At 46.0% G+C, this 27,737-nt stretch overlaps 1 protein-coding gene across 5 annotated transcripts in view; it reads right to left on the bottom strand.

The window, feature by feature from the left end:
• Nucleotides 1-10,798: 10,798 nt before the first annotated feature.
• The window catches only part of LOC139227600 (lactadherin-like), an 83,698-nt gene continuing 66,759 nt past the window's right edge, over nt 10,799-27,737 (bottom strand). For 3 of the 5 annotated variants that reach the window (XM_070858468.1, XM_070858472.1, XM_070858470.1), the window contains 5 exons: nt 27,425-27,580; nt 24,864-25,008; nt 18,805-19,007; nt 17,211-17,366; nt 10,799-14,732 (listed from right to left, as the gene is read on the bottom strand). In XM_070858468.1, the coding sequence (XP_070714569.1) occupies nt 14,589-14,732; nt 17,211-17,366; nt 18,805-19,007; nt 24,864-25,008; nt 27,425-27,580 (804 nt within the window). In that variant the 3' untranslated portion in view covers nt 10,799-14,588. The remainder of the gene's footprint in view (nt 14,733-17,210; nt 17,367-18,804; nt 19,008-24,863; nt 25,009-27,424; nt 27,581-27,737) is intronic. The other 2 variants (XM_070858469.1, XM_070858471.1) reach the window with 1 other exon arrangement.

Genomic DNA, 27,737 nt, shown 5'->3' with positions numbered 1-27,737 from the left:
ATCTATCTATATCTATCTATCTGTTTCTCTATGTATCTGTTTATCTATCTATCTATCTGTCTAACACCTGTGAACTCATCCTTTTTTGATGTGGAAGCAATTCATCCTCGTTTCGAGGGTCCGCCTCTGATAGATAGATATCTATCTATCTATCTATCTATCTGTCTGTCTGTCTATCTATGTCTCCTTTTTCTATTTCTTTCTCCATCTCTATCCATCTATCTATTTATTTATCTAATTTATTTTTTGTGTCTGTTGTGAACAATCTCTACCTTTCTTCCTTGTAGATTAATTTGTTGCATTTTTCATCTTTCTAATTTTACAGCCCACAGGTCCTAGTCAGTGCACCAGTTAAAATAAAATACAGGCACCCACAGTTCCCCAGTCCCATACAGCATCCCCACCACTCCAAGTACACAGTCCCCCACCCCAGTATCTTCACCACACGGACTGCAGCGGTTCAGGAAGGCGGCTCACCACCATCTTCTCAAGGGCAATAAATGCCAACCTTGCCAGTGACGCCCACATCCCAGGAACAATTTTTTTAAAAATGTCCCATACAGGGTCTCACAGTTCCATAAAGTACACAGTGCTATTCAGAGTCTCACAGCTCAAAAAAAACACAAAGCAAAGGATCCCACCTCCTTCTCCTCACCCTGCAAAACAGATTGCTATATTGTTAATCGCCCTGGCTCAGTTTATAGTGCACAATAGAACGGTGTCAGCTGTGATTCAGTGGGCAGCACACTCGCCTCTGGGTCAGAAGGTTGTGGGTTCACGTCCCACTCCAGGGACTTGAGCACATAAATCTAGGCTGACAGTGTTGAGGGAGTGCTGCACTGTCGGAGGTGCTGTCTTTCAGATGAGGCATTAAACCGAGGCCCATCTGCTCTCTCAGGTGGACGCAAAAGATTCCATGACACTATTTCGAAGAAGAGCAGGTGAGTTATCCCTGGTGTCCTGGCCAATATTTAACCCTCAATCAACATAACAAAAACAGATTATCTGGTTATTATCATATTGCTGTTTCTGGGAGCTTGCTGTGCACAAGTCAGCCAGCACATTTCCCACATTACAACAGTGACTACACTCCAAAAGTACTTCATTGGCTGTAAAGCACTTTGAGATGTCCGGTAGTTATGAAAGGTGCTATATAAATGCAAGTCTTTCTTTTTCTTTAAACCCCAGTAATCTACCCAATTAAAAGTCATTTTATGCCCAGTCAAAGAGATACAAAATCAGAATGATCTCAAATTCAATTTATTGCCATTGGTTTGTGGCTCAGTCAGTTCGTGCGCTGCCTCCCCCCCTCCACACTCAGCGAGACCCTGCGTCTGATCACAAGTCTGTGTTGAGTTACCGAATCTCAGTGAGATGGGGTGGGATTCGCTGCAATTGGCTTTAGTGCCCAGGGCTGGATTTCCGCTCCTGATTAGTATCCAAGATTCAAGAATTATTTTCTTAAATTGGAAAAACAAGCAGAGAAACCTTACCTCACTTCAGCATTTGAACCGTAGCTACATCTGGATCCCAAATGCTTGGATCACTGATTTATATAATTATTTCAAAACGAATCATTTAGAGTTAGATCTAGTGTCTGATTCCTTCTTGACCCTAACTTAAAGTTGTGCTGTAGGTTAATATTTGGCAAGTTGCCTGTGTTTTCATAAGTGATGTGCATAAAAGAAAGACTTGCATTTATATAGCGCCTTTCACACTCACCGGATGTCCCAAAGCGCTTTACAGCCAATGAAGTATTTTTTAGAGTGTAGTCACTGTTATAAAGTAGGACAATTCATTGTTGTAATAAAGTACCATACAGGCCAGAAGTGTTCACCATAGTCAATCTCTCACACACACAATTAAACCTGTCGGTTTTTATTTTCCATACAGGTAAGATTCTCTTCAAGAGATTTTGCCATTTTTAACTCAGGTGATAGCAGCTGAGTCAGACCAGAATGAATATCAAACTTCTAGATTGCGTGGTTTTTAATGTTACCCCGTGTGGCTCCTCGACTTGACTATTCAGGAATTTGAATGCAAGAGAGAGGGATTCAAATTCCTGGGACATTGAAACCGGTTCTGGGGGAGGTGGGACCAGTGCAAACCGGATGGTCTGCACCTGGGAGTGTTTGCTAGTGCTGTTGGGGAGGGTTTAAACTAATACGGCAGGGGAATGGGAATCTATGCAGGGAGACAGAGGGAAGTAAAATGAGGGCAGAAGCAAAAGGTAGAAAGGAGATAAGGAAAAGTGGAGGGCAGAGAAATCAAAGGCAAAAATCAAAAGGCGCCACATTACAACATAATTCTAAAAGGAAAAGAGTGTTAAAGCAACAAGCCTGAAGGGTCTGTGTCTCAATGCGAGGAGCATTCGTAATAAGGTGGATGAATTAACTGCACAGATAGCTGTTAATGGATATGATGTCATTGGGAATACGGAGACATGGCTCCAGGGTGACCAAGGCTGGGAACTCAACATCTAGGGGTATTCAATATTCAGGAAGGATAGACAGAAAGGAAAAGGAGGTGGGGTAGCGTTGCTGGTTAAAGAGGAGATTAACACAATAGTAAGGAAGGACATTAGCTTGGATGATCTCGAATCTGTATGGGTAGAGCTGCGGAATACCAAAGGACAGAAAATGCTAGTGGGAGTTGTGTACAGACCACCAAACAGTAGTAGTGAGGTTGGGGATGGCATCAAACAGGAAATTAGGGATGCGTGCAATAAAAATACAGCATTATCATGGGTGACTTTAATCTACATATAGATTGGGTTAACCAAACTGGTAGCAATACGGTGGAGGAGGATTTCCTGGAGTGTAAAAGAGATGGTTTTCTAGACCAATATGTCAAGGAACCAACTAGAGAGGCTGGCCATCCTAGACTGGGTGTTGTGTAATGAGAGAGGATTAATGAGCAATCTTGTTGTGCAAGGCCCCTTGGGGAAGAGTGACCATAATATGGTAGAATTCTTCATTAAGATGGGGAGTGACACAATTAATTCAGAGAACTTAAAGAAAGGTAACTTCGATGGTATGAGACGTGAATTGGCTAGGATAGACTGGCGAATGATACTTAAAGGGTTGACGATGGATAGGCAATGGCAGACATTTAAAGATCCCATGGATGAACTTCAACAATTGTACATCCCTATCTGGCGTAAATTAAAACAGGGAAGGTGGCTCAACCGTGACTAACAAGGGAAAATAGGGATAGTGTTCAATCCAAGGAAGAGGCATATAAATTGGCCTGAAAAAGCAGCACACCTGAGGACTGGGAGAAATTTAGGATTCAGCAGAGGAGGACAAAGGGTTTAATTAGGAGGGGGAAAATAGAGGATGAGAGTAAGCTTGCAGGGAACATAAAAACTGACTGCAAAGCTTCAATAGATATGCGAAGAGAAAAAGATTAGTGAAGACAAATGTAAGTCACTTGCAGTCAGAATCAGGTGAATTTAAAATGAGGAACAAAGAATTGGCAGACCAACTTCACTAAGGAAGACACAAATAACCTTCCAGAAATACTAGGGGACCAAGGGTCTAGCGAGAAGGAGGAAATCCTTATTATTCAGGAAATTGTGTTAGGGAAATTGATGGGATTGAAGGTGGATAAATCCCCAGGGCCTGATAGTCTGCATCCCAGAGTACTTAAGGAAGTGGCCCTAGAAATAGTGGATGCATTGGTGATCATTTTCCAACATTCTATGGACTCTGGATCAGTTCCTATGGATTGGAGGGTAGCTAATACCACTTTTTAAAAAAGGAGGGAGAGAGAAAATAGAGAATTATAGACCGGTTAGCCTGACATGGGTAGTGGGGAAAATGTTGGAATCAATTATTAAAGATGGAATAGCAGCACATTTGGAAAGCATTGACAGGATCAGTCCAAGTCAGCATGGATTTATGAAAGGGGAAATCATGCTTGACAAATCTTCTGGAATATTTTGAGGATGTAACTCGTAGAGTGGACAAGGGAGAACCAGTGGATGTGGTGTATTTGGACTTTCAAAAGGCTTTTGACAAGGTCCCACACAAGAGATTAGTGTGCAAAATTAAAGCACATGGTATTGGGGGGGTAATGCATTAACGTGGATAGAGAACTGGTTGGCAGACAGGAAGCAAAGAGTAGGAATAAACAGGTCCTTTTCAGAATGGCAGGCAGTGACTAGTGGGATACTGCAAGGTTCAGTGCTGGGACCCCAGTTATTTACAATATACATTAATGATTTAGACGAACAAATTGAATCTATTATCTCCAAGTTTGCAGATGACACTCAGCTGGGTGGCAGTGTGAGCTGTGAGCAGGATGATAAAAGACTGCATGGTAACTTGGACAGGTTAGGTGAGTGGGCAAATGCATGGCAGATGCAGCATAATGTAGCTAAATGTGAGGTTATCCACTTTGGGGGCAAAAACAAGAAGGCAGAATAGTATCTGAATGGTGACAGATTAGGAAAAGGGGAGGTGCAATGAGACCTGGGTGTCAAGGTTCATCAGTCGTTGAAAGTTGGCATGCAGGTACAGCAGGCGATGAAGAAGGCAAATGGTATGTTGGCCTTCATAGCTAGGGGATTTGAGTGTAGGGACAGGGAGGTCTTACTGCAGTTGTACAGGGCCTTGGTGAGACCACACCTTGAATATTGTGTACAGTTTTGGTCTCCTAATCTGAGGAAGGACATTCTTGCTATTGAGGGAGTGCAGCAAAGGTTCACCAGACTGATTCCTGGGATGGCAGGACTGACATATGAATAAAGACTGGATCGACTAGGCTTATATTCACTGGAATTTAGAAGAATGAGAGGGGATCTCATAGAAACATATAAAATTCTGATGGGATTGGGCAGGTTAGATGCAGGAAGAATGTTCCCGATGTTGGGGAAGTCCAGAAGCAGGGGTCACAGTCTAAAGATAAGGTGTAAGCCATTTAGGACTGAGATGAGGAGAAACCTCTTCACTCAGAGAATTGTGAACCTGTGGAATTCTCTACCACAGAAAGTTGTTGAGGCCAGTTCGTTCGATATATTGAAAAGGGAGTTAGATGTGGCCCTTACAGCTAAAAGGGACCAAGGGGTATGGAGAGAAAGCAGGAATGGGGTACTGAAGTTGCATGATCAGCCATGATCATATTGAATGGTGGTGCACGCTCAAAGGGCCGAATGGCCTACTCCTGCACCTATTTTTTATGTTTCTCTGTTTCATTGCTGCAATCAGTGAGAATGGGGAAGCTCTGAGATTAACTGCTTCTTTAAAGCGTTGCATTAGATCCTTGCTGCTCCCAGCTTCCTGTCTGGCATTGTGAAAATCCTTCATGCCAAATAAATGACAAAGTTCACAGTCCTGTTCAAACCAGTTTGGCCATATTGGGTACCGCTCTCAGCCACATGTTCCTGGCTTGCTCAACATTTCCTGAGTCACTCCTGTCAACGGGAGCTTCGATTACAAAACTGAGAGATCCACCAAAAAATGTGGGATGTATATTACTTCATTACATTGTCACAGGAAATTGATTACGGTAAACGACTGTCAATGAATTACATAGAGGGTAATAGACTGTCAGCGCGTTAGACTAATGGGTAAAACTGCATGCATTTAACGTATGCTGTACTTGATCAGGAAATGCATAACGTGCCAGTGTAGAGAAAGCATTACTCTGTATCTAACCCGTGATGTGCTTGGAACCTGGGAGCGTTTGATGGAACAGTGTAGAGGGAGCTTCATTCTGTATTTAACCCGCCCTAAGTAGAGGAAGTGCATCCGGGAGGGCACTGAGCACCTCGAGTCTCGATGTCGAGAGCATGCAGAAATCAAGTGCAGGCAGCAGAAAGAGCGTGCGGCAAACCTGTCCCACCTACCCTTTCCCTCAACGACTATCTGTCCCACCTGTGACAGGGACTGTGACTCTCATGTTGGACTGTTCAGTCACCTAAGGCCTCATTTTAAGAGTGGAAGCAAGTCTTCCTCGATTCCAAGGGACTGCCTATGATGGCCTGCTCTGGGAGCATTTGATAGGATAGTGTAGACACAGATTTACTCTGTATCTAACCTGTGCTGTACCTGACCTAGGAGTGTTTGATGGGACAGTGTAGAGGGAGGATTATCTGTATCTAACATCTAACCCATGCTGTACCTGCCCTGGGAGTGTTTGATGGGACAGTGTAGAGGGAGCTTTGCTCTGTATCTAACCCATACTGTACCCACCCTGGGAGTGTTTGACGGGACAGTGTAGAGGGAGCTTTGCTCTGTATCTAACCCCGTGCTGTACCCGCCCTGGGAGTGTTTGATGGGACAGTGTAGAGGGAGCTTTGCTCTGTATCTAACCCCGTGCTGTACCCGCCCTGGGAGTGTTTGATGGGACAGTGTAGAGGGAGGATTATCTGTATCTAACCCATGCTGTACCTGCCCTGGGAGTGTTTGATGGGACAGTGTAGAGGGAGGATTATCTGTATCTAACCCATGCTGTACCTGCCCTGGGAGTGTTTGATGGGACAGTGTAGAGGGAGCTTTGCTCTGTATCTAACCCATACTGTACCCGCCCTGGGAGGGTTTGATGGGACAGTGTGCAGAGGATGAACCCAAGTCAAACAGGCATAAATTAGTCCCACTCTGTATTAAATAACTTTGCTGAGAGTCCAGGAGAAGAGTTTGGAAACATCTTTGTTATTCCTCTGCAATCATTTAAAGTTGCTTGGGATTCGATGCAGACTCGGTGGTCGGTGAGACGATGGCTTGGCTCTGGTTGTGAGCGTCTGTGGATGTGATCAGGGCCTGGCTCAGCCCAGCAGTATCTCAGTATTCATGCCGACTGACATTGAAAACAAACATGGTTCCCCTGAGATAGGAAGGTAGGCAGCCTGTGCCCCTCTGTTCCAGACCAGATGTACTTGCAGTTAAACAGTGTGTGTGTGTGTATATATACGCATATATCTGTGCATGAAAGGCATGTGTCTGTATGGATTTCTATGTGTGAGTGTGAGAGCGAGTGTACCCCATTTTCTGCTTGAGAAGCCCCAGTGATTGTCCAAGTCCTGGAGTGCGGGACACCACTAAAGATGAACTTTAGGGAAACATTTTAAACTTTGCTTGGCAGTGGTTGCAGCAATGCCACAGTGAAAGGAACTCCCACATAGTGCAAGGTTAACCCACACGGTGAGAGATTAGCACATAAGCAAGTGATAATGGCCAGATAATCTGCTTTTGTTATGTTGATTGAGTGATAAATATTGGCCAGGACACCGGGGATAACTCCCCTGCTCTTCTTCGAAATAGTGCCATGGGATCTTTTACGTCCACCTGAGAGAGTAGACGGGGCCTCGGTTTAACGCCTCATCCGAAAGACGGCACCTCCGACAGTGCAGCACTCCCTCAGCACTGTACTGGAGTGTCAGCCTAGATTTATGTGTTCAAGTTCCTGGAATGGGTCTTGAAGCCACAACCTTCTGCGCTAGCCCATCAAATACTCCCCAGATTCACACCAGCCTGGACTGAAGTTGAGTTCAAGTCCCAGAGAAGATAGGACAGCATTCTGACTCACTGAGCCACCCAATCCCATTTTTCTCTTAATTTACCATGTACCTGTACTAAAATAAGTTCTACAGTGCCCGAATTTTGCTTTGGGATTATTGCTTATCTTTTCAATCCAACACTTTAATTCTTTTTTATGTGTGTAACTGGCCACAAATCTGTTGTTTGAAGTTGGCCATCAGTCCAGTTCTAATCAGTGATTGGAGTGAATCCACCAGACAGGATAGTGCAAAACTCAAAACCATCTCTTCATGTGGTTTGGACAGTGGAATGAATAGACCTTATGGTCAGGGACGAGATGAAACACAGTCACAATTGGCCACTTTCATTTTACGATATATTTAAAGGCACTGATTTCTGTAAGCCTGAGGAACTGTTTTATGTCTTTTCCAGATTGGATTATGGGTCTGAAATTAAAGGTGTTTGAAGTTTTTCCTGGCACATTTCAAACGTCCCCTGCACTGCAGGATATTCTACCCGCTCGCTCCAGTTCACTCCTACAAAAGAAGCTTAGTTTGTTTTGTTAATGAGGAGAAAGCTGCTCCCTTTATATGTGGGAGCATTGAAGTCTCTCCCCAACCCCTAACGAACCCACATATTCACAGATTCTACATCACCCCCAAGCTCAATACCTGATGGTATTATAATGAAACTTGTGCTTGTGAATGAATCGGTGCTGAACGGCCTCCTGCAGACTTCTGATGTTGGCAAATAGACTTCTGATGTTGGCAAATACAACACAAGTGAAAACATTCCTTGTTCCCCCGGCTGATTTGCTGGAGGTTGAGTGGCAAGGGTGGAGGGGGATGGATCCGGTGCAAGGAAAAGGTGTATGCATGTTTTTTGCCCACTTATGCCGAAGGTCCATGAGCACTGGTCACCCTGCAATAAATCGTCCAGGTGGCCAGTCTGCCTCTGTGAGCCGAGAATGTGACTGATAGCAGGCTGTTCAACCATTATTAAGCTCCTGACAACACAGGCTTGTGCTCTTATCCATATAGTTCAACAGACACTCATAGGCCTCTGGTATCTCACCCAAGTGGCCATTTTTTATACTTAAGTTTTGGTTGGCTATTCAACTGGAGGGTACAACATCGCAGGCCGCCCCGAGCTGTGTGAGAACACCACCGCAGGTCGGGGCTACAAATAGAGCTGGAGCGCCGGGCCCTGAAACATCGTGGGCGGAGGTGCGGCGAATGAGGGTATGGGGCCCAGAAGAGCCGAGGGCCCAGAGGCAGCACGGTCCAGCCCACACTGCGATATGTGTGTGAACTAGATCCGTTCAGCAGAGCAGGTCTCCAGTCGTCCTGGTTAATCCTTGCCACTGGATAAAGGCCGAGCTCTGTCAAGCCCGTGTGGTGGCTGATGTGCAACGGTCACCACACATTAAAAAAATCCACGCACAGGCATCTTCCACCCCCTCTCAATTGGAGTTCAGGACTGGAACATCGGGTCCTTCATTGAAACATCTGTGAACTCATGTGGAAGCAAGTCATCCTCGTTCGAGGGACCGCCTATGATGATTCAACCATAGGGGCCATGACAACCGAGCCCAATCCTATCCGTGACTGATTTCCATACACGCGGTTTCCAGCAGGTGTCGCTGGTGAGGGAAAGGGGAGGGAACCAAAGCTGATTGTCCTGGCCCCAACCCTATGGCACTGTGGGCCTTGATGCCACGAGAGCGTGGATCAGCGGACTCAGTTCAATAAATCTATTCACCATTTAGAAATGTTTTTATTCCCACATCTAATGTCCATTGTTTTCCCATCTCCCTGTTCCAGTGCTTCAGGTGGGTGCCAAAGATCCCACAGCAGTATTTGAAAAAGAGAAGAGAATTCTCTCAGTATCCTGGCCAACATTCCTCCCTCAACCAACACCACCAAAAACAAATGAACTGATCCTTCATCATCTTATTGCTGCGTGGGATCTTGCTGTCCGACAAATGGCGGTAGCATGTACCTACATTAGAACGTCACTGGACTTCAAACCAATGTACTATGTGTGCAGTGTTTTGAGACATTTCTAAGAGATGTGATAAGGTGCTAGACAAATGCAAGTCTTTCTTTTCTAAACACTTACTGCAATCAACCTATTCAGCTAAATGACAAAACCGCTTCAATCCTCAGGTCACAATCTTAAATTGTTGTCACTTTAAAACAAAACTCACACATTGTGACACTCGGGGGAAGAATTCGTGTTGTTTGCACCTCCGGGGGCACTAACCGGGTGCAAATAACTTTTCGACAGGGCGTGGCACCGCTACCGGCTCCAGCGAAATGCCGTGGGAATTTAGTGACGGTGGTAACCGGTAGCGCCCCACTCCTATTGGCTGCGCACAGCACCATGCGCCGCCGATGATGACGTCATCACCGTGCGCAGCGACCCGTGTCCGTCCCGAAGTGAAAATTTGGTTGCGCCCCGCGAAGGTGCCGCAGGCAGTGTTAGAGCCCGCTCGCGGGGCGAATATTAAAGGGGAGGTGCGGCAGCAAAAGAAAATGGCCGACTTACCGTCTTGTTAGTAGATAGCGGGGTCCGTGCGGTGATCTTGCAGCCCGCACCTGCGCTATGCGTCCCACTGCGTAGCAATGCAAACTTCGCATGGCTTTGCACCCCACCCCTGCCCCCATCCTCGAGGAGGCGGTAAGCCCAATATAGCTCACGGGCCGGGACTCCCGTGCCTGGCACAGGAACTCCCACCTCGTGGCTGTTACCACCCCCAAATGTGGCGGTATCGAATGTCACCCCGTCCGTTTCTCACACTTTCATCCACCTTTTCGTTGAGACATTAAACTGAAGCTCCGTCTGCCCCCTCAGACATAAAAGATCCCATGGTGATATTTTGAAGAAGGGCAGGGTGAGTTCTCCCCGTTGTCCTGGCCGATATTTATCCCTCCACCAACATCACTAAAAGAACTGATAATCTGGTCATTATCACATTGCTGTATGTGAGAGTTTGCTGAGTGCAAGTTGGCTGCAGCGTTTCCTACATTACAGCAGTGACTACACTCCAAAAAGTATTAATTGCCTGTTATAAAGGCGCTGAAAAATCTAAGTCTTTCTTTTTTAAACTACAGATGCTTTGCAAATTGTCAATGAATTGAAGGTGTGTGTGTGTGTGTGATATACCTCAATGAAGGGTCAAGGAACACGGTGCAGGATACTGAAGTTGAAAAGAAAACAAAAGCTTAAACGTGTTGGTCTATCAAATGAATCAGGATTATTGCTGCGATACAGAGTTTCAAAACTGATATTGAGACACAGAAAGCTAGAAAACATTGTTTTAATCCCCTTTAATTGTTTGCACCAATAATTGAATAAAAATCCAGTAGGGTTAGTTCTTACCTAAATCAGAGATTACAGTGAGTGAAAGAGTGTGTGTTGTGCTCTACACACTACAATATTTATAACGCAAGACAATTTTTGTTCGAAGATTAAGAGCTTGCAAGTTGTCTGACATTCAGCACAAGAAGGGTTAATCCAAAAAGGAAGATCTTTTCATTTCTCTTGTCCTCATTGGAAAGGCCTTAATGCATCGTAGGACCTTATGACCCCATTCCATAAGCACAGGACATTCCCATGATGCCTGACAGCAGTTAAGCATGCTCCACTGATTAAAAAAGTCAGCATCATTGAGTTTTGTTGGATTTTTTTGGTGGGGAAAGGGGTTAGCTGAAACAATGTCACTTGACTCATTTTCACGATAATCTAGGCCAATACTATTTACAATCAGAAAAGCCAAGAAACACAGGCCATAGAAAGAAACCTTGCCTAACTTCCTACTTAATACAACCCCGCACCCTGCAACTTCACCAGGACACACAAGCATTGGAATCGCATATGCACTTGAAAAGGACAAATTTGCAGGGCTATGGGGAAAGAGCAAGGGAGCGGGACAAATTGGAGAGCTCTTTCAAAGAGCCGGCATGGGCTCGATGGGCTGAATGGCCTCCTTCTGTGCTGTAAGATTCTATGATTCAACAGCTTCATTTGGAATCCGACTTCAGTCAAGCACAGACTTTGGTCCGAAGCAACAATCGGCTGCCTGCTTCTACTAGTCACTGTTGTAAAATGTCCACTGTTGGGAAAAGTCTTCCAAAGCACCCATTCTGCAGCATACATGCATCCAATTGATCTTGGTTCCCTTGTTTTCCCAATTGGCTGAGTCCATCTCTGTACCTGCCCCCTCCCCCTTCCCCGATCCCCAGCCACACACACACTAACTTAGAACACGAGAAACAATAGATTGAAAAAAGACCATTTTTCCCATCAATCTATAATTTACCTTATCATGGACTCTACTCCACCCATATAATCACCCCCTACAGTCCATGTAAAATCTGCTTTATCACAGACTCTACTTCAACAAGTTGATCTTCCTCCTTGCTGATGTACAATCAATCCTGTCCTTCACTTGATCCATTTACTTTCCTCAGGCAGAATTCTATATAAATACTCCCTGATCCCCAAAGGTAATCAGGCCAACCTCCAGAAGCTCATCCATTCTCACATCTTTACTGTTCAACCGTGGCTTTCTATGCATCACAGATAGCAATCCCCCAGCCCCAGATGAGAAGACCATTGTCCCATTTGATCACTGGGTATTGGCAGCACCAACATAATATAAAAGCTCCTGGAGAAGGTCCTCGGTCAGGGTTGTCAGGATTGTTCTGTGTATCTGGACAAGGGCGTCCAGCTTTCCCATTGCCTGATTAATTTTGCAATTGGGATACATACTCCCTGTACGTGCATCGGTTCAGTGTCACTCTACTCTACAAATTGCTTCAAACATTTATATGGACTTGACATTATCAGTATAGAGAGTATGACATGGGAAGTTCCATGGAAAATATAAATGCCGTACCAACAAATGAATGAGTTAAAATTCTCAGTTAGCAAACTAAGCCACAACATCGAATCTATCGGAAAACCAAGGTGCAAGAGCTGGTGACGCAAGTTAATAAGTCAATAAATACCTAAACGGCATCCGTAAGAAAAGTACCTTGTTTTACTGGGGTTTGCCTGCAGGCACATTCACAAGTCTGTGTGTGTTAAAGTCAGGTGTATCATTTTATGGAGCATTTCTGAATGGACAGTGTTATCAACATTAATGGGGCACTGATAATTCACAAACTCTCATGGTGCTGCACATGTTGCCAAGTGAGCAGTGCAGACACAAGTGCTCTGATTTCCCCCCGCGTTCTCCGATTCCCTGACAGAGCAGGGTTGATCTACACACCGGCTATTGAGTAACAAGTGCACATGGCCTGAAGGGGAAATCGGCAAAGGAACAAGACAGGTTGCAACCACAAGCGAGCAAAGGTATCACCTCCAGGTGTCTCCCATAAGAAGTGTCTAATTTCTCTGTTAATTAAAATGGTGTATGATTAGAAACTGGCCTCTTCACTAATCCTGCTTTTTTAATTTAGTTGAAGGTGATGCCTTTGTCAGTTGTAGCAGCTGTAAACTTGTTTGGAGTGTAATGCTCTTTGTTAAGACTTTGGGTGGTGGGGGAGGGGGGTGGGGGATGGGCAGGGGGGACAGGGGAGGGGATAAATGGGAGACTGTAACCTGCCAAACACTTATTGCTCTCCATTTAGGAACATAGGAACAGGAGGAGGCCATTCAGCCCCTCGCGCCTGTTCCACCATTCAATTCGATCATGGCTAATCTGTATCTTAACTCCATCGACTTGCCTTGGTTCCGTGATCATTAATAACCTTGCCTAACAAAAAATGTATCAATCTCAGTTTTGAAATTTTCAATTGGCCCTCAGCCTCAACAGCTTTTAGGGAGAGAGAGAGTTCCAGATTTCCACTAGCCTTTGTGTGGGACATTTGTTCTGTCTTCAGTCTCAGGATGTCACTGACATCCACTGCCCAGGTGCCCTCCTGCAGACGTTCAGTCTGGCCCAATCTGTGGCTGCTCTGACCACTGCACACTGCAGTCGTTGGCAGGTGCAGCTCCCTGAACTTCTGACGCAGCCATTACATTGATTGTAATCCTGCAGAAGCTCACTGTATAGCAAAATGGGATCCACTTATTTTGTCCCAGTGTCTTGCACACATACTGTACCCCATTGCAAGATGGACTACTAACCCTTAAGGCTTCCAGTAGAGGAGATTACGGGAGTAATTGTGACTTTGGGCGATAGTGTAAAATGGGTGCTTTCGAACCGGCCGGCCATTATACAGCTCTCCCGATTTTCATATTACACTGAAGTCTACAGAAATGATAATAAGGAGAGTGTATGATGGACAACAGATCCGATATCGCCTGATTTACATTAATGTCAAAAGTTTAAATTACACCCAGCAAGTTTAGAGATTTCACTCCATAATCCAAATCTACAAAGAGACTATCCAGCTTAATATCTTGCCAATGATGTGGTGCAGTGAAAGATCCTTTCTGATCTCTCTCACATTGGAGAGAAAGCAGGCTAATGTGGAGCAGAGGTTTTCACTCATTAATCCACTTAATGTCACCCACTCATTTTTCTGGCCACAATCCCAATCGCTTCCGGATCGTTGTCAGGGATGCTGGACCAAGCAGTGATGGGACACAGGCCTGAGATTTCTCCACAGGGTGAGCTCTTGATTTCAATCACAGTGCTCCGTCCAGTTAGCAAGTGGAACTCAGGCACTTCACGTCAGGAGTAGGATCAACTGCCCCAATCATCTCATTTTAATCGGGCTCTTTCACTCACTGTATTGAAACTGAGGTAACCCTGCCTCCCAATAGCATTCCCTTGCCTTCCTTTGCTATTAAGCAGGAGAAGGAGAGGAAACAGCAGCAATTCGCATTGATGTCCCGCGGCAAAGCTGTGACCGGAGGTCCAGGGGCACATGGGGCAAGCTAGTCATGCAGGGCCACAGGTGAAGGTGGAGGCAGGCTACAAATATTCTGGGTCTTGTCGCTTTAGAATATGGTCAATCAGCCTCTGCCGATGAAAGGTTATGATAAAGTGAAGCTGGCGTTCCAGTGTCTATAAACAGGTACAATACAGTGATGCAGATCAGCACGTAACACATATTGAATGCGCTTCTATTGCATGCAAGAAGTCAGTGTCTATTCGTGGCATCCCAACAGCTCCACACGGAGGGTGATCCGCTCATGCCAGGTCTGAGGCAAGACCCGCACAAACTGTGCGTAGAATGGGGGATCGAATATGTTCTTCTTGTGGCTGTAGTTGTCATAGTTCCCCGGGAAAACCTACAGTGATGGTTTCAATAAGCAAAGAAAATGGTCATTGTTATTCTGATTACAAGCTTTTTAATCCCCAATCCCCCCCACCGCCCTTCTCCTCAAACGGCTGGGGTACGATTCCGTGGGCTCTGGTACCTCAGTTGATTTACCATTCCTCATGTGATCCTAGACACTGAGTGCTGGCAGACCACCGAATTGTGGAGGGGCACCACGGCCAAGCCTAACCCCGTCCTCTGATGTACCAGCGCACACTATCCAGCAGGGGTCACTGGTTTGACAACAGGAGTGGGAAGCCTCACATTTTTACCCTCCTTAACCCAACAGCCTGAGGCGAATTGGAACAGCCCCCTACACTCGCCCTTGCGGAGATCAGCGAACTCAACATAAACTGCACCGCCAGAAGAGCGGTGAGCGACCGTAAAGGGGCCGACGTACCTTGGAAATCAGGAGGGAGACTCGCACCAAGGGCCTGGGCCGAGATCAAGGCCTTTGGCGGGTAAATGTTGGGGGAAAACTGGAGGAGGAGACCACTTCAAGGCCCTCTCGCACCATTGGCCAAAATCAGGACATTAGCAGCTGCTTACATCACCTTTGCGGGTTCAAAGCCCACAAGTCCTGAGACTTGAGCACAAAAATCTAGGCTGACACTCCAGTGCAGTGCTAAGGGAGTGCTGCAGTGTTGGAGTTGCCGCCTTTCAGATGAGATGTTAAACTGAGACCCCGTCTTCTCTCTCAGGTGGACGCAAAAGATCCCATGGGCAAGAAGAAGAGCAGGGGAGTTTGTTGTGTGCAAATTGGCTGCCGCGTTTACTCTTCAAAAAGTACTGCATTGGTTGTAAAGCGCTTTGAGATATCCGGTGGTTGTGAAAGGTGCTATATAAATGCAAGTTTATATATTCTTTTACATGGTGGTCCCAGAAAGCGGCAGTAACTGGGCTGAAAGGATGGAAATCCACTGGCTCCCAGGCCCCGCCCACCCCCTTCCAGGGGGAGGGAGGGAGTGTCCAGTAGCGGACATTCTAGGGGCAGAGGGAGGGAAATCACAGTCAGGGCAGTGAGGTACATGCAAGCTTCATGGCCTGAAACCTTCTGGCATTCTACATAACATAAGAACATAAGAACTAGGAGCAGGAGTAGGCCATTTTGCCCCTCGAGCTTGCCCCGATATTCAATAAGATCATGGCTGATCTGATCTTGGGCTCAGCTCCACTTCCCTGCCCACTCCCCACAACCCTTCACTCCCTTATCGCTCAAAAAGCTGTCTATCTCTGCCTTAAATATATTCAATGACCCAGCCTACACAGCTCTCTGGGGCAGAGAATTCCACAGATTTACAACCCTCTGAGAGAAGAAATTCCTCCGCATCTCTGTTTTAAATGGGCGATCACTTATTCTGAAACTGTGCCCCCAAGTTCTAGATTCCCCCACGAGGGGAAACATCCTCTCTGCATCTACCTTATTGAGCCTCCTCAGAATCTTGTATGATTCAATAAGATCACCTCTCATTCTTCTAAACTCCAATGAGTATAGGCCCAACCTGCTCAACCTTTCTTCATAAATCAACCCCTTCATCTCAGGAATCAACCTGGTGAACCTTCTCTGAACTGCTTCCAATGCAAATATATCCTTCCTTAAATAAGGAGACCCAAACTGTATACGGTTCTCTTGGTGTGGCCTCACCAATACACTGCACAGTTGTAGCAGGACTTCTCTTTATACTCCATCCCCTTTGCAATAAAGGCCAACATTCCATTTGCCTTTCTGATTATTTGCTGTATTCTCTTGCTCAGCATCAGGTGGGATGCTGGAGGAGAATTCCCTTCGATAGACGGCTTAATCGGTCGAAGAGTGTCGTTACCCTGCTCCAACTCTTAGCCTTTGCTCAATCACACCTAAATCTAAGCAGGAAGAAGACTTGTGTTTGTAAGGAGCTTATCTCTCAGAAATGTCCCAAAGTACTTCCCATAAAGACAAATTGCTTTGAAATGCAGTGACTGTTACGTGGGAAGCACAACAACCATTCTGCACGCAGCAAGATCCCACCATCTGTTTTTGGTGCCGTCGCTTGAGGGAGGAATGTTGGCCAGGACTCCAGGAATATTCCCCTGCCGGCAGGAAGCCTCTGATGGTGGCCACGGGTTTTCCAGTCATTTTATTGTAACATTCACTTGGACCACTGGAACAGGCAAATGGGGGTCTCAGTCTCACACCTCATCAGGAGGGCAGCCCCTCTGACGATGCAACAGTCCCTCGGTATTGCCAGTGTAGATTAGGTGCTCGAGACCTGGAGTGGAGTTTTAGCCCACAATCTGCTCTCTCAGAGGTGGAATTGCCAGCAACTGAGCCAAGCTGACAGTGTGGCCACAATTACCAGCAAGAATAAATATGAATGTTTCCCCCACTCACTTCTTTTGAAGTTTTCTTGAGTCTGTTGGACTTCTTAGCAAACAGCACCATAAATGCATAGCACACCATACTGTTTACCTTGTCTGTCCTTGTGATGTTGTCCTGGTAAATAGACCATGACAGTCCATCGTCGCTGTAGGCAATTTTAAAGGATTCTACATATTGAAGGACTCCAAAATCTTTTGCTCCTTGGGTGATGATGCCAGTGATTTTTTTAGGAACCAATAGATTAATCTGGAAAAGAGACAACAGATAGATATCACAGAAGGTACGTCTGAGTGATAAGAATAATAAAGGAACACTGGTCCAATCGAACTGACAACAGACCGTATAACAATTGCAAACTCATGGACTCCATGCAGCGCATATCATCTCTCATTCCAATTTTTATGCCAGCACTCTGCTGCTCCTGAAGGTAGTGACCAGTACTGCAGCCTGGCTCTGTGAGTGGTGGAAACACTCTCGCACCCCCACCCAAGTTGCAATTCCTCCTGTATGAGCCTAGTCACTGAATCTTGGTGGTCTTACTTGGCCCTGATATTAATCAAACTTGTCCCTGTGCACCTCAAACTCTTATGGGAGGTGAACAGCCACAGCGGACAAGTGGCAATTAGATACAACTTTGGGCAACATCTCATTGACCCCCTCCTCCAAAGATGATGATGTAAAAACTCAAGGATATCAATGCAACATTATAATCTACGCTAATCAACTCAAACCTGGGCATTCCACAGATGTTACTCACATGATCCCAACAGGACCTGGAACTATTATCTTCTACACATGTATGGGTGGTTATGGTTTTACTTATCCTAATAACTTGCTCAGATTTTAAACATTGGTCCCAAATGATGGACTATTTTTCCATAGCAATGTGCATTTGAAGTTCACCACTGACTGAGGTTCATCTCCCACTATTTCCAGTAGCTCTGCTCCTGGGCATGAAACCAGATTGTGGTTGGAACACAAGTGTAATGTATGCACCTGTGAGCAAGCTCCCAGGCTTGTGGATCTGTTGCACTGTGAGTGGCTTAGCCAGTCACGTGATGTTCACAAGACTCAATAAAACCCCGATTATTTGAGTTCAGGTTCTCCACGATGAGGCGTGCAGTTGTGAACCTGGTGGATGAACTGGTAATGTTCAGTTTGATTGGTAAACCTTTGCTAATAAACCAACTAGTTCTTTACAGCAAATACGTAGCTATGAATTATTAAGCAAATACACTACAACAAGAAAAAGAGCAATCCTTTCAATTAATTGAACTTGTTCCATCATTGTGATAGCCATGGCAGCTCCATCTTTTTAATCCCAAATCTCTACCTTCTCTCCACATTACTTAATACCCTTACTGCCAAGAAAGCATCTAGCTCCCTCTTTTAAACACATCAATTGATTTTACATTTCCGCCCTTCAGGGGCCTTGCATTTCACATTCTTGCAACCCTTTGCAGGAAGACAATTTTCCTGGATCCACATTTAACAAGTTCAGCTCGAATTCTAACATGAGGGTACAGGTTCCTTACAAAAGCACGGGTGCGTTCCATCAGAGGGAGACGGACCACCTACCCAATCATGGCAGCATCCAGGCCCCAATTTATTTGTTCACTAAATCATGAGAGTAGCCTTGAACTTCAATCGCATTCACTTAGTCAAGAAGGTTTGGCACTGATACCTGAAGCCACTGTGATTGGTTGTTGACCTCGGCAGTCCATGCATTGGTTTTCCCTTTTTTGTCCAGACGAGCTAAGCATGGTGCCCAGGTGAACGCGTCAATTCCCCACATTTTGTACGTACTCGAGGTGGTAATCTGCTTGTCTCCGATGAGCCTTGACTTCATCCCAAGTGGCTGCGAGCAACCTGTTGTGTTTAAGTAAACTGTAAACACAAATTTTTAAGACAGAGTGGGAAGTGCCTCCAAGTCAGTAAATATAATATACCATCTTTTATTCTCTCCCACTATCATGACGCTCTCGGTTCCACGAGCACCGGACCACCTCCAGTACCTCGTCAAGTGGCCATTCTTCATGGGTAAGGCTAGTGAGTTTTGGCCAAAGAAGAGCTTCCGACCACATATCTGCGCCATCACTAAGATCATCTATTTCCACCTCCATTACATCCCCCGACTCCACCCTTGTCTCAGCTCATCCGCGGCTGAAACCTTCGTCCATGCCTTTGTTACCTTAGACTTGACTATTCCAATGCACTTTTGGCCAGCTTCCCACATTCTGTAAACTTGAAGTCATCCAAATGTCTGCTGCCCATGTCCTAACTCAAAGTCCCATTCACCCATTACCCCTGTGCTCGCTGACCTACATTGGATCCCGGTTAGGCAACGCCTCAATTTTAAAATTCGCATCTTTATTTTCAAATCCCTCCATGGCCTTGCCCCTCCCTATTTCTGTAATTACTTCCAGCCCTATAACCCACTGAGATATCTAAGCTCCTCCAATTCTGGTCCTTTAAGCATTCCCGATTTTAATCGCTCCACCATTAGCGGCCTTGCCTTCAGCTGCCAAAGCCCTAAGTTTCTCCCCCACAGGTGCATCACAACCACGCAGAAGCCTATTCTCACTTAATGTCAACATGTGCACTTTTCAGCTGGATTCACTGGGCAGTGATCAGAAGCAGGAACCCTGATTGTCCACCCCCTAAATCAAAGGTGCTGAGGCAAACCAGGGTTGCCCAAGTACCAGCCCAGGCTGAGATCAACTAACCCATTGAACCTGGGAGTGTTTGCCTCAGCATTGACTTAACCAGGTCAGCCAGTAGCTAAGCTCTTCATTATTCTCATGGTTTCCTATACAGAACTTTCTGGTCAGGCACTGTCCAACTAAGAGACCCTGAAGAGCTGGGAAAGATCACTTCAACAACAGTTTATTATGAGACAAAGAATTTGACACCGAGCCGCATAAGGAGAAATTAGGGCAGGTGACCAAAAGCTTGGTCAAAGAGGTAGGATTTAAGGAGCGTCTTGAAGGAGGAAAGAGGCGGAGAGGTTTAGGCAGGGAGTTCGAGAGCTTAGGGCCTAGGCAACAGAAGGCACGGCCACCGATGGTTGAGCGATTATAATCAGGGATGCTCAAGAGGGCAGAATTAGAGGAACGCAGACATCCCGGGGGGGGTTGTAGGGCTGGAGGAGATTGCAGAGATGGGGAGAGGCGAGGCCATGGAGGGATTTGTAAACAAGGATGAGAATTTTGAAATTGAGGCATTGCTTAACCGGGTGCCAATGTAGGTCAGCGAGCACAGGGGTGATGGGTGAGCGGGACTTGGTGGTCGTGGTCAGGAAACCTAACCGAGTCTTTTTGGCTGTAATGTCCTCTTCACAGTTTTTTTGCCCTTTCTCTCCTGAAGATGCTGATTGATTCCGAGAATATATTGTCACAGGTGAAGCTGGCCAAATAGAGCACCCAGTATATGGAAGGTTTTCAGAGCCCATACCTGAGTTACCTGTCTCAACCGAGGGTGGGCTGGGAGGTGGGGGGAGGGGAGAAGGAGATAAGAAAATAGGAGGAAAAAGTAGCTTTATGTCCCCCAATAGAATTCGGCACACAAGTAGTCAAAGGGAAAGCCAAAGATTAAGTCAAAAATGCAAACTTTAAACTCCAACCCAATACTTCACCCCAATAAGCACCTCATTAGCCGCACACAATACAGCTCTAATTATCACTGAACATCAAGAGCAGAGTCAGATACAAAGTAGTGGGCCTCATATTCACACAGAGATACTGGGAGCTCAGCTCGTATTGAACATTGAAATATTCCACTGTTTTATTCGATTAAATAATCACAAAACTAATGGAAAAATAGTCCCATTTTCTGGCTAAATCCATTTTCAGCATATTGCACAGCAATGGGTTGATATCAGGCTGATTGAGCCCTGACTCATTTAGGTCACCTTTTATCTGATACACGTTATCCATCCGACTAATGGAACTAAAGGATAAAAGTCCATTTCGATCCTCGATCAGTTGCTTCCCACAGATGAATATTATGCGTAACCACCTTAGAGATGTTGCATTGTGTCCCTACTATGTGTTCATGGTTGGGTCCACTGTCCTACCATCACTGAATAAGTCAATTTTTTAATCACATGAGATCTCAGGATATTCCACTGGTGTTTTTGGGATCACATTTCATGATTCCGGCCGATTTGCTTTTGGAAAAAAAACACAAACCAGTGTTCCTGATAACAATCAAAATGAACCACAAAATAGCAGGACATAGGCTTGGCCTGATACTTGCAAACAGAACAAGGGCCTGATCTTTGCCTGACTGTCAAGGGTGGGTATGAGGCACAAGTGAGGAGTGCCCTCACAGGGAACAAAAAGACACAAGGTCAAAGGGCAGGTCCTCCCTGGACTGTCTTGAAGTTCCCCTCGTGTAGTTTAGAAGCTTAACTACAGGTTCTTTGTTGGTTGGAAAATAATGCATGGGCACAAAGGGCACCCTATAGAGCTGGGGGAAAAAAGTAAGTTGGAAATTGATAAAGTTATTGAGTTAGCTCATGTCAGGTGAACCACCAGTAGGCACAACACCCGATTTCAGATTCTTCACTGATCCAGTGATGCCTGTTGGATAGTGTGCTTGTGTGAACATTGGGTGAAGACAGGACCAGCCTCAGCTATGATTGGCCCCATGATTGACTAGTCTGGTAACACTCACTGTTCAGAAGTACACTTGAAGAATGGCCTCTTGGCTGAGGTGCCCAAGGATTACTGGTGGATGTGGAAACTCAGCCCAGCAAAGAGTCAGCGCCTTCAGGAAAAAGGTGAATATATTGCTGTGGGGGAGGGGGGCACAGCTCACAGTGCTCGATGGGGGGGAGGCACGGCTCAGTGCTCAGGAGGGGGGAGACGGCTCACTGTGCTCGATGGGGCGGAGGGGGGACACACAGCTCACAGTGCCCAATGTTGGGGGGGGGGGTACATGCCTCGGTGCTCGATGGAGGAGCGGGCACAGCTCACTGTGTTCGATGGAGGAGCGGGCACAGCTCACTGTGTTCGATGGAGGAGCGGGCACAGCTCACTGTGTTTGATGGAGGAGCGGGCACAGCTCACTGTGTTCAATGGAGGGGGGGGGCACAGCTCACTGTGTTCGATGGAGGGGGGGGGCACGGCTCACTCTGCTCGATGGGGGGAAGAACAAGTCTCCCAGTGCTCGCTCACTAAAGTTCTCCCATTGCTGCTATTTTCTGTTTGCCTGTCAGTTACTCCAAGTACCTTATGTTAAATGAACTGTTTCCAATTAGTAACCGAACGCTCACTGTCAATAAGGATGTCAGTGATAGTGTATAAACAGATTGGCAGACTTCCTCTGCTCTCCCACTCATCTCACTGCCTCGAGTAATGGGATATCCCATCCTTAACACCACGTGGCAGATTCTGAGCAACTGAGAAAGAACAAATAAATAATATTAATACTTGCGATGAGTTAGCAGCTTATCAGACGTCTCAAAACACTTGACACACTGTGATTTGCTTTGAAGTGTGGTGAGTTTTGTTATGTAAGCAAGCACAGCAGGCAATCTGCAGCAGCAATGGGATGAATGGCCAGTCAATCTGTATTTGTTGATGGCATTGGTTGAGGAAGTAAAGTTGTCCTGGACATGGAGAGAATAGGAACGCGAGAACAGGAACACGGGAACGGGCAGATGGGTCCGATTTAATTCTCATCTGAAGGACAGCACCACTGACAGTACAGCGCACTCTACATACTGCAATGGACAGTCAACCTACATTATGTACACAGGCCCTAGTGTGGACCTTGAACCCATAACATTCTCCACTCAATAGCAAAAGTGCTACCAACTCATCCCACCTTCAGATATCTGAGCCAAACTGACCCACACTGAGGCCAAATTCATTAACTCCTTGAAAAAGGAGTGGGGTAAATATCCAGTTAGAATGGGATTGGAGGTTATAAAGATAAGGCCAGACTGACAATCAAATTCTTCACCATAGTCCTGGTGCGGTTGTGGTTCTTGGGGCAGGGGGGAGGTGTTCTTGGTGGTTAAATAGTGGAGATGGGAGAATGGGTGAATATACTGGAGTTGCATTTGATTAACTTTAGGGTTAAGGATGTATTTAGATGCAACTTTCCCTCAGAAGATTAAATGAATGGGATAGTGGCCATGATAGGGCAGATTGTACATGGTCTGTGGAAGGAGATTAAATGGCTGGAGTAGAGTCCAGAGTATGATAGTTTGTACATGGTGTGTGGAGGAGTAAGCCTGCCAGGAGGATGGTCTATTCTCATTGTGGACTGTCTCATGTTTGCATTGACAGCTGGGACAATAATATCAGTGCCCCAGATACTATAAAAAGTCAGGAGCCATTTCAAACCTTCAGCTGACTATTGACCCGATCAGTTGGAGGGAGGGACAGTAAAATAAAATAATTCAGCAAATTGCATCCCAAAAATTTCACGCTAACCAACAATCTCCCATTAACTAACCAGGTCATTCTCACTAACGTCAGGCTAAGCAGTCTCACTCTAACCAGCAAACTCACAATGTTACTCTAATAAGGAGAAACTGTTCCCAGTGGCGGAAGGGTGAATAACCAGAGGACACAAATTTAAGGTGATTGTCAAAAGAACCAGAGGCGGCAAGAGGAAACATTTTGTTACGCAGCGAGTTGTTGTGATCTGGAAGGGCGGTGGAAGCAGATTCAATAGTAACTTTCACAAGAGAATTGGATTAATACTTGAAGGGAAAAACATTGCAGGGCTGTTGGGAAAGAGTGGGGGAGTGAGACTAGCTGGGTAGCTGTACCAAAGCTGGGCTGAACAGCCTCCTTCTGAGCTGTATCATAGACATAGAAACATAGAAAATAGGTGCAGGAGTAGGCCATTCGGCCCTTCGAGCCTGCACCACCATTCAATAAGATCATGGCTGATCATCACCTCAGTACCCCTTCCCTGCTTTCTCTCCATATCCCTTGATCCCTTTAGTCATAAGGGCCATATCTAACTCCCTCTTGAATATATCCAATGAACTGGCATCAACAACTCTCTGCGGTAGAGAATTCCACAGGTTAACAACTCTCTGAGTGAAGAAGTTTCTCCTCATCTCGGCCTTAAATGGCTTACCTCTTATCCTTAGACTGAGACCCCTGGTTCTGGACTTCCCCAACATCGGGAACATTCATCCTGCATCTAACCTGTCCAGTCCCATCAGAATTTTAGATGTTTCTATGAGATCCCCTCTCATCCTTTTAAACTCCAGTGAATACAGGCCCAGTCGATCCAGTCTCTCCTCATATGTCAGTCCTGCCAGCCCGGGAATCAGTCTGGTGAACCTTTGCTGCACTCCCTCAATAGCAAGAATCATTCTATGATTCTATGAACTAATAACATCAAGCTATGCAGCAATCTCCCTCTAACGAACTATGTCACACGAACCAGCACTGTAATTCTAACCAACAATCTCATGCTAGCCACATGTTTCATTATCTGAGTAAACACCACCTCTTACCCAGGAAATTGCATTAACATACAGGATGCTATAATGTTTATTCCCCTTGCCCTAAAACCCTCATTAAAACTGTTTCCTGCATGAATGCAACAACAGCTGGGCTATGCTGGGGATATTTTCCATCAGCCACCTCCCCCCAAAGGCTTTTTGGCATGGAATACATCTCCTCTTCCATCCTTCTCCCACCCCCCAGTACCAAATCCCAGAATTGTCGATTGTCATCCCAGCCCAGCTGTTCCTACTCTAAGATTTACCGTTCAATTCACAGCCAATCAGCTCCATACGTAGTGTGCAGGCTCTCTGACACACCACAGGAATAAGGCGGATGTATTGGGTAATGATAGGTGGGTCGATCAGATTCCTTTTCTGTTCATTGTTATCGTGGTTCCCGGTAAATAACTGTGGGAGCAAGAAAAGGAGGAAATCCTGGTCAATGAAAATGACATCGATAAATTAGAATTATAGAACGAAAGGCGGCCATTCAGCCCGTGCTGAATCTCAGCCAGTCCCACTCCCCTGCCCTTTCCCCGTAGCCCTGCAATTTCTTTCCTCCAGATACTTATCAAACTTCCTTTGGAAAGATAAGATTGAGTCAGCCTCCACTATGCATTCCAGAACCCAACCACTCGCTGCACAAAAACGTTTTTTCTTACATCGCCTCTGGGTTCTTCTGCCAATCACCCCAAATCTGCGTCCTCCGGCCCTTGACTCCTCCGCCAATGGGAACAGTTTCTCTCTATCTGCTCTGTCCAGACCCCTCATGATTTTGAACTACTCTATCAAATCTCAATCTTCTCTGCTCCAAGGAGAACAACCCCAACTTCTCCAGTCTATCAACGTCCTTCATTTCTGGAATCATTCTCGTAAATCTTTTCTGCACCCTCTCTAAGGCCTTTGCATCCTTCCTAAAGTGCGGTGCCCAGTATGGGACACAATACTCCAGTTGGGGCCGCACCAGTCTTTTATACAGGTTCATCATAATTTCCATACTTTTGTACTCTATACCCCTATTTATGAAGCCCATGATCCCATAAGCTTTTTTAACTGCTTTCTCAACGTGCCCTGCCACCTTCAACGATTTATGCACACATACCCCTAAATTAATGAATTATAAAAATACACAGTCTAATTGGGTAAAGGCTCCTACATCTGGGTGCCAGAGAGGTGCACAGTAAGGAACAGTGAGGTTTTTTGTTGTTATTTCCCCCCTCCCCTCCCATAAATGTCTCCCCTCCTCTGTCTCCTCACTGGGGTAAAGTTCCACAGGTGTTGGCTGCCCTGACTTAACTCACCGGAGTGGCTATCCCTTTAATGTGAGCTTTGACAATGAGTGCTGGCAGGTATGTTGACCATGGGCAACATTACAGCCAGGCCTGACCCTATCCTTAACCAATGTCCAAGCGTATACACTGGCCAGCAGCAATCACTGAACAGTGACTCGAAGGTTCCACCATTCTAGCCCACCAGCAGTAGCACTGACGCCAATTGTAGCACCCCCAGCACCACCCCACTGAGATCAGCTAAGTTTGAAAAGACCAGTAATTAAACTTGAATGGCTCAGTAAAAGAAGAACTTACATTTATATAGCGCCTTTCATGACCTCAGGACCTCCCAAAGCGCTTTACAGCCAATGAAGTATATATTGAAGTGTAGTCACTGTTGTAATGTAGGAAACGCGGCAGCCAATTTGTGCAGATCAAAGTCTCACAAACAGCCATCATTATTATAGGCAGTCCCTCGAAGCGAGGATGATTTGCTTCATCGCCAAAAAAGGATGAGTTCACAGGTATTTCAATGAAGGACCTAATATTCCAGGTCCAAAACTACATCCTGAAGGGTGGAAGGTTCCTTGGCGTGGATTTTTTTTAACGTGTGGTGACCGTTGCACACCAGCCACCACACGGGCTTGACAGAGCTAGGGTCTTGGTCCAGTGGCAAGGATTAACGACTGGAGACCTGCTCTGCTGCACGGACCTAGTGTGCACACATATTGCAGTGTGGGCTGGCCCGTGCTCCCCCGGCCCTGAACTCACGCCTCTCCTGGGCCCCGATCACATCCCTCCGCAGTCTCTCGCTGCTTCTTCGCCCCGACCTCGCCGCTCCTGCTGTATCTGCCCACGCTCCAATCACCGACCTGGACCTTGATGACATCACTCTTCGCTGCCGTTGCCCTCCTGCACCAGCTCGCACTGCTCCCTGAAGTAGTATACCTCCACGCTGCTCCCGGGGCCCCTACGTTGCTCCCGAGGCCTCCACGCTGCTCCTTTTATGGCCCCGACCTGCCGCTGGTGTTCTCACACAGGTTGGGACCTCCATTGATTCAAGATGGCGGAGCGCTGAACCTGCCTTCCTGCACCAAGATGGCTGCCGTTAGCCTGGGCCTGTGACGGGGAGAAAGCCCCGAAGCCGCAAACCCGAAATAATAACCACAAATAGCATTGTGATAATGACCAGATAATCTCTTTTATTGATGTTGGCCAAGGGATAAATATTGGCCTGGAGAACTCTCCTGTTCTTTTTTGAAATAGTGCTGTGGGATCTTTTATGTCCACCTGAAAGGGTAGAGGTTTAATGTCTCATCCGAAAGACCACATAGTGTAGCATTATTACCAAGTGGGCCATCAGACACCAAACACTATCTCCCTTTGTAGCATTTAGGGTATTTGACTACTGACTAGGATTCTGTATGGATGAGATCAAGTGAGCTGACTGGCCTTCATTTGAACCTATCTGAAATTCCGTGATATATATCCTTTTTAACTGTAGAAGTTACCCAAGGTCCTGCCCATTAAGGCCTTTGTAATTTGCACCTTACCTTTTCTTTATTATTCCCGCTGCCTTTGAAGATGATGAAGTTTACTCCATCGAGGCTGTAAGCAATTTTAAACACTTTGATATATTCCGGAGCCCCCACTGCCAAGGCCCCCTGTGTGATGACCCCAGTAATTTGCATCTTTCTCAGTAAATCCACCTGCAAAACAGAAATATAGCCTTTTGTGAGAACGAAAAGACATTTTACTTCAAAACAAGTCATTATATTGCAAATTGACCATTTAATTCAAAAGTAACAGGCCCAAAATGCCCCTCCCCCCCTTTTCGAGGTGCAAAAATGGTAGATTCTACCACCC

This window comes from Pristiophorus japonicus, chromosome 17 (genome assembly GCF_044704955.1).
Source record: "Pristiophorus japonicus isolate sPriJap1 chromosome 17, sPriJap1.hap1, whole genome shotgun sequence".
In the NCBI taxonomy this organism is placed as follows: domain Eukaryota; kingdom Metazoa; phylum Chordata; class Chondrichthyes; family Pristiophoridae; genus Pristiophorus; species Pristiophorus japonicus.
This window is presented reverse-complemented; position numbering and strand designations above follow the sequence as displayed.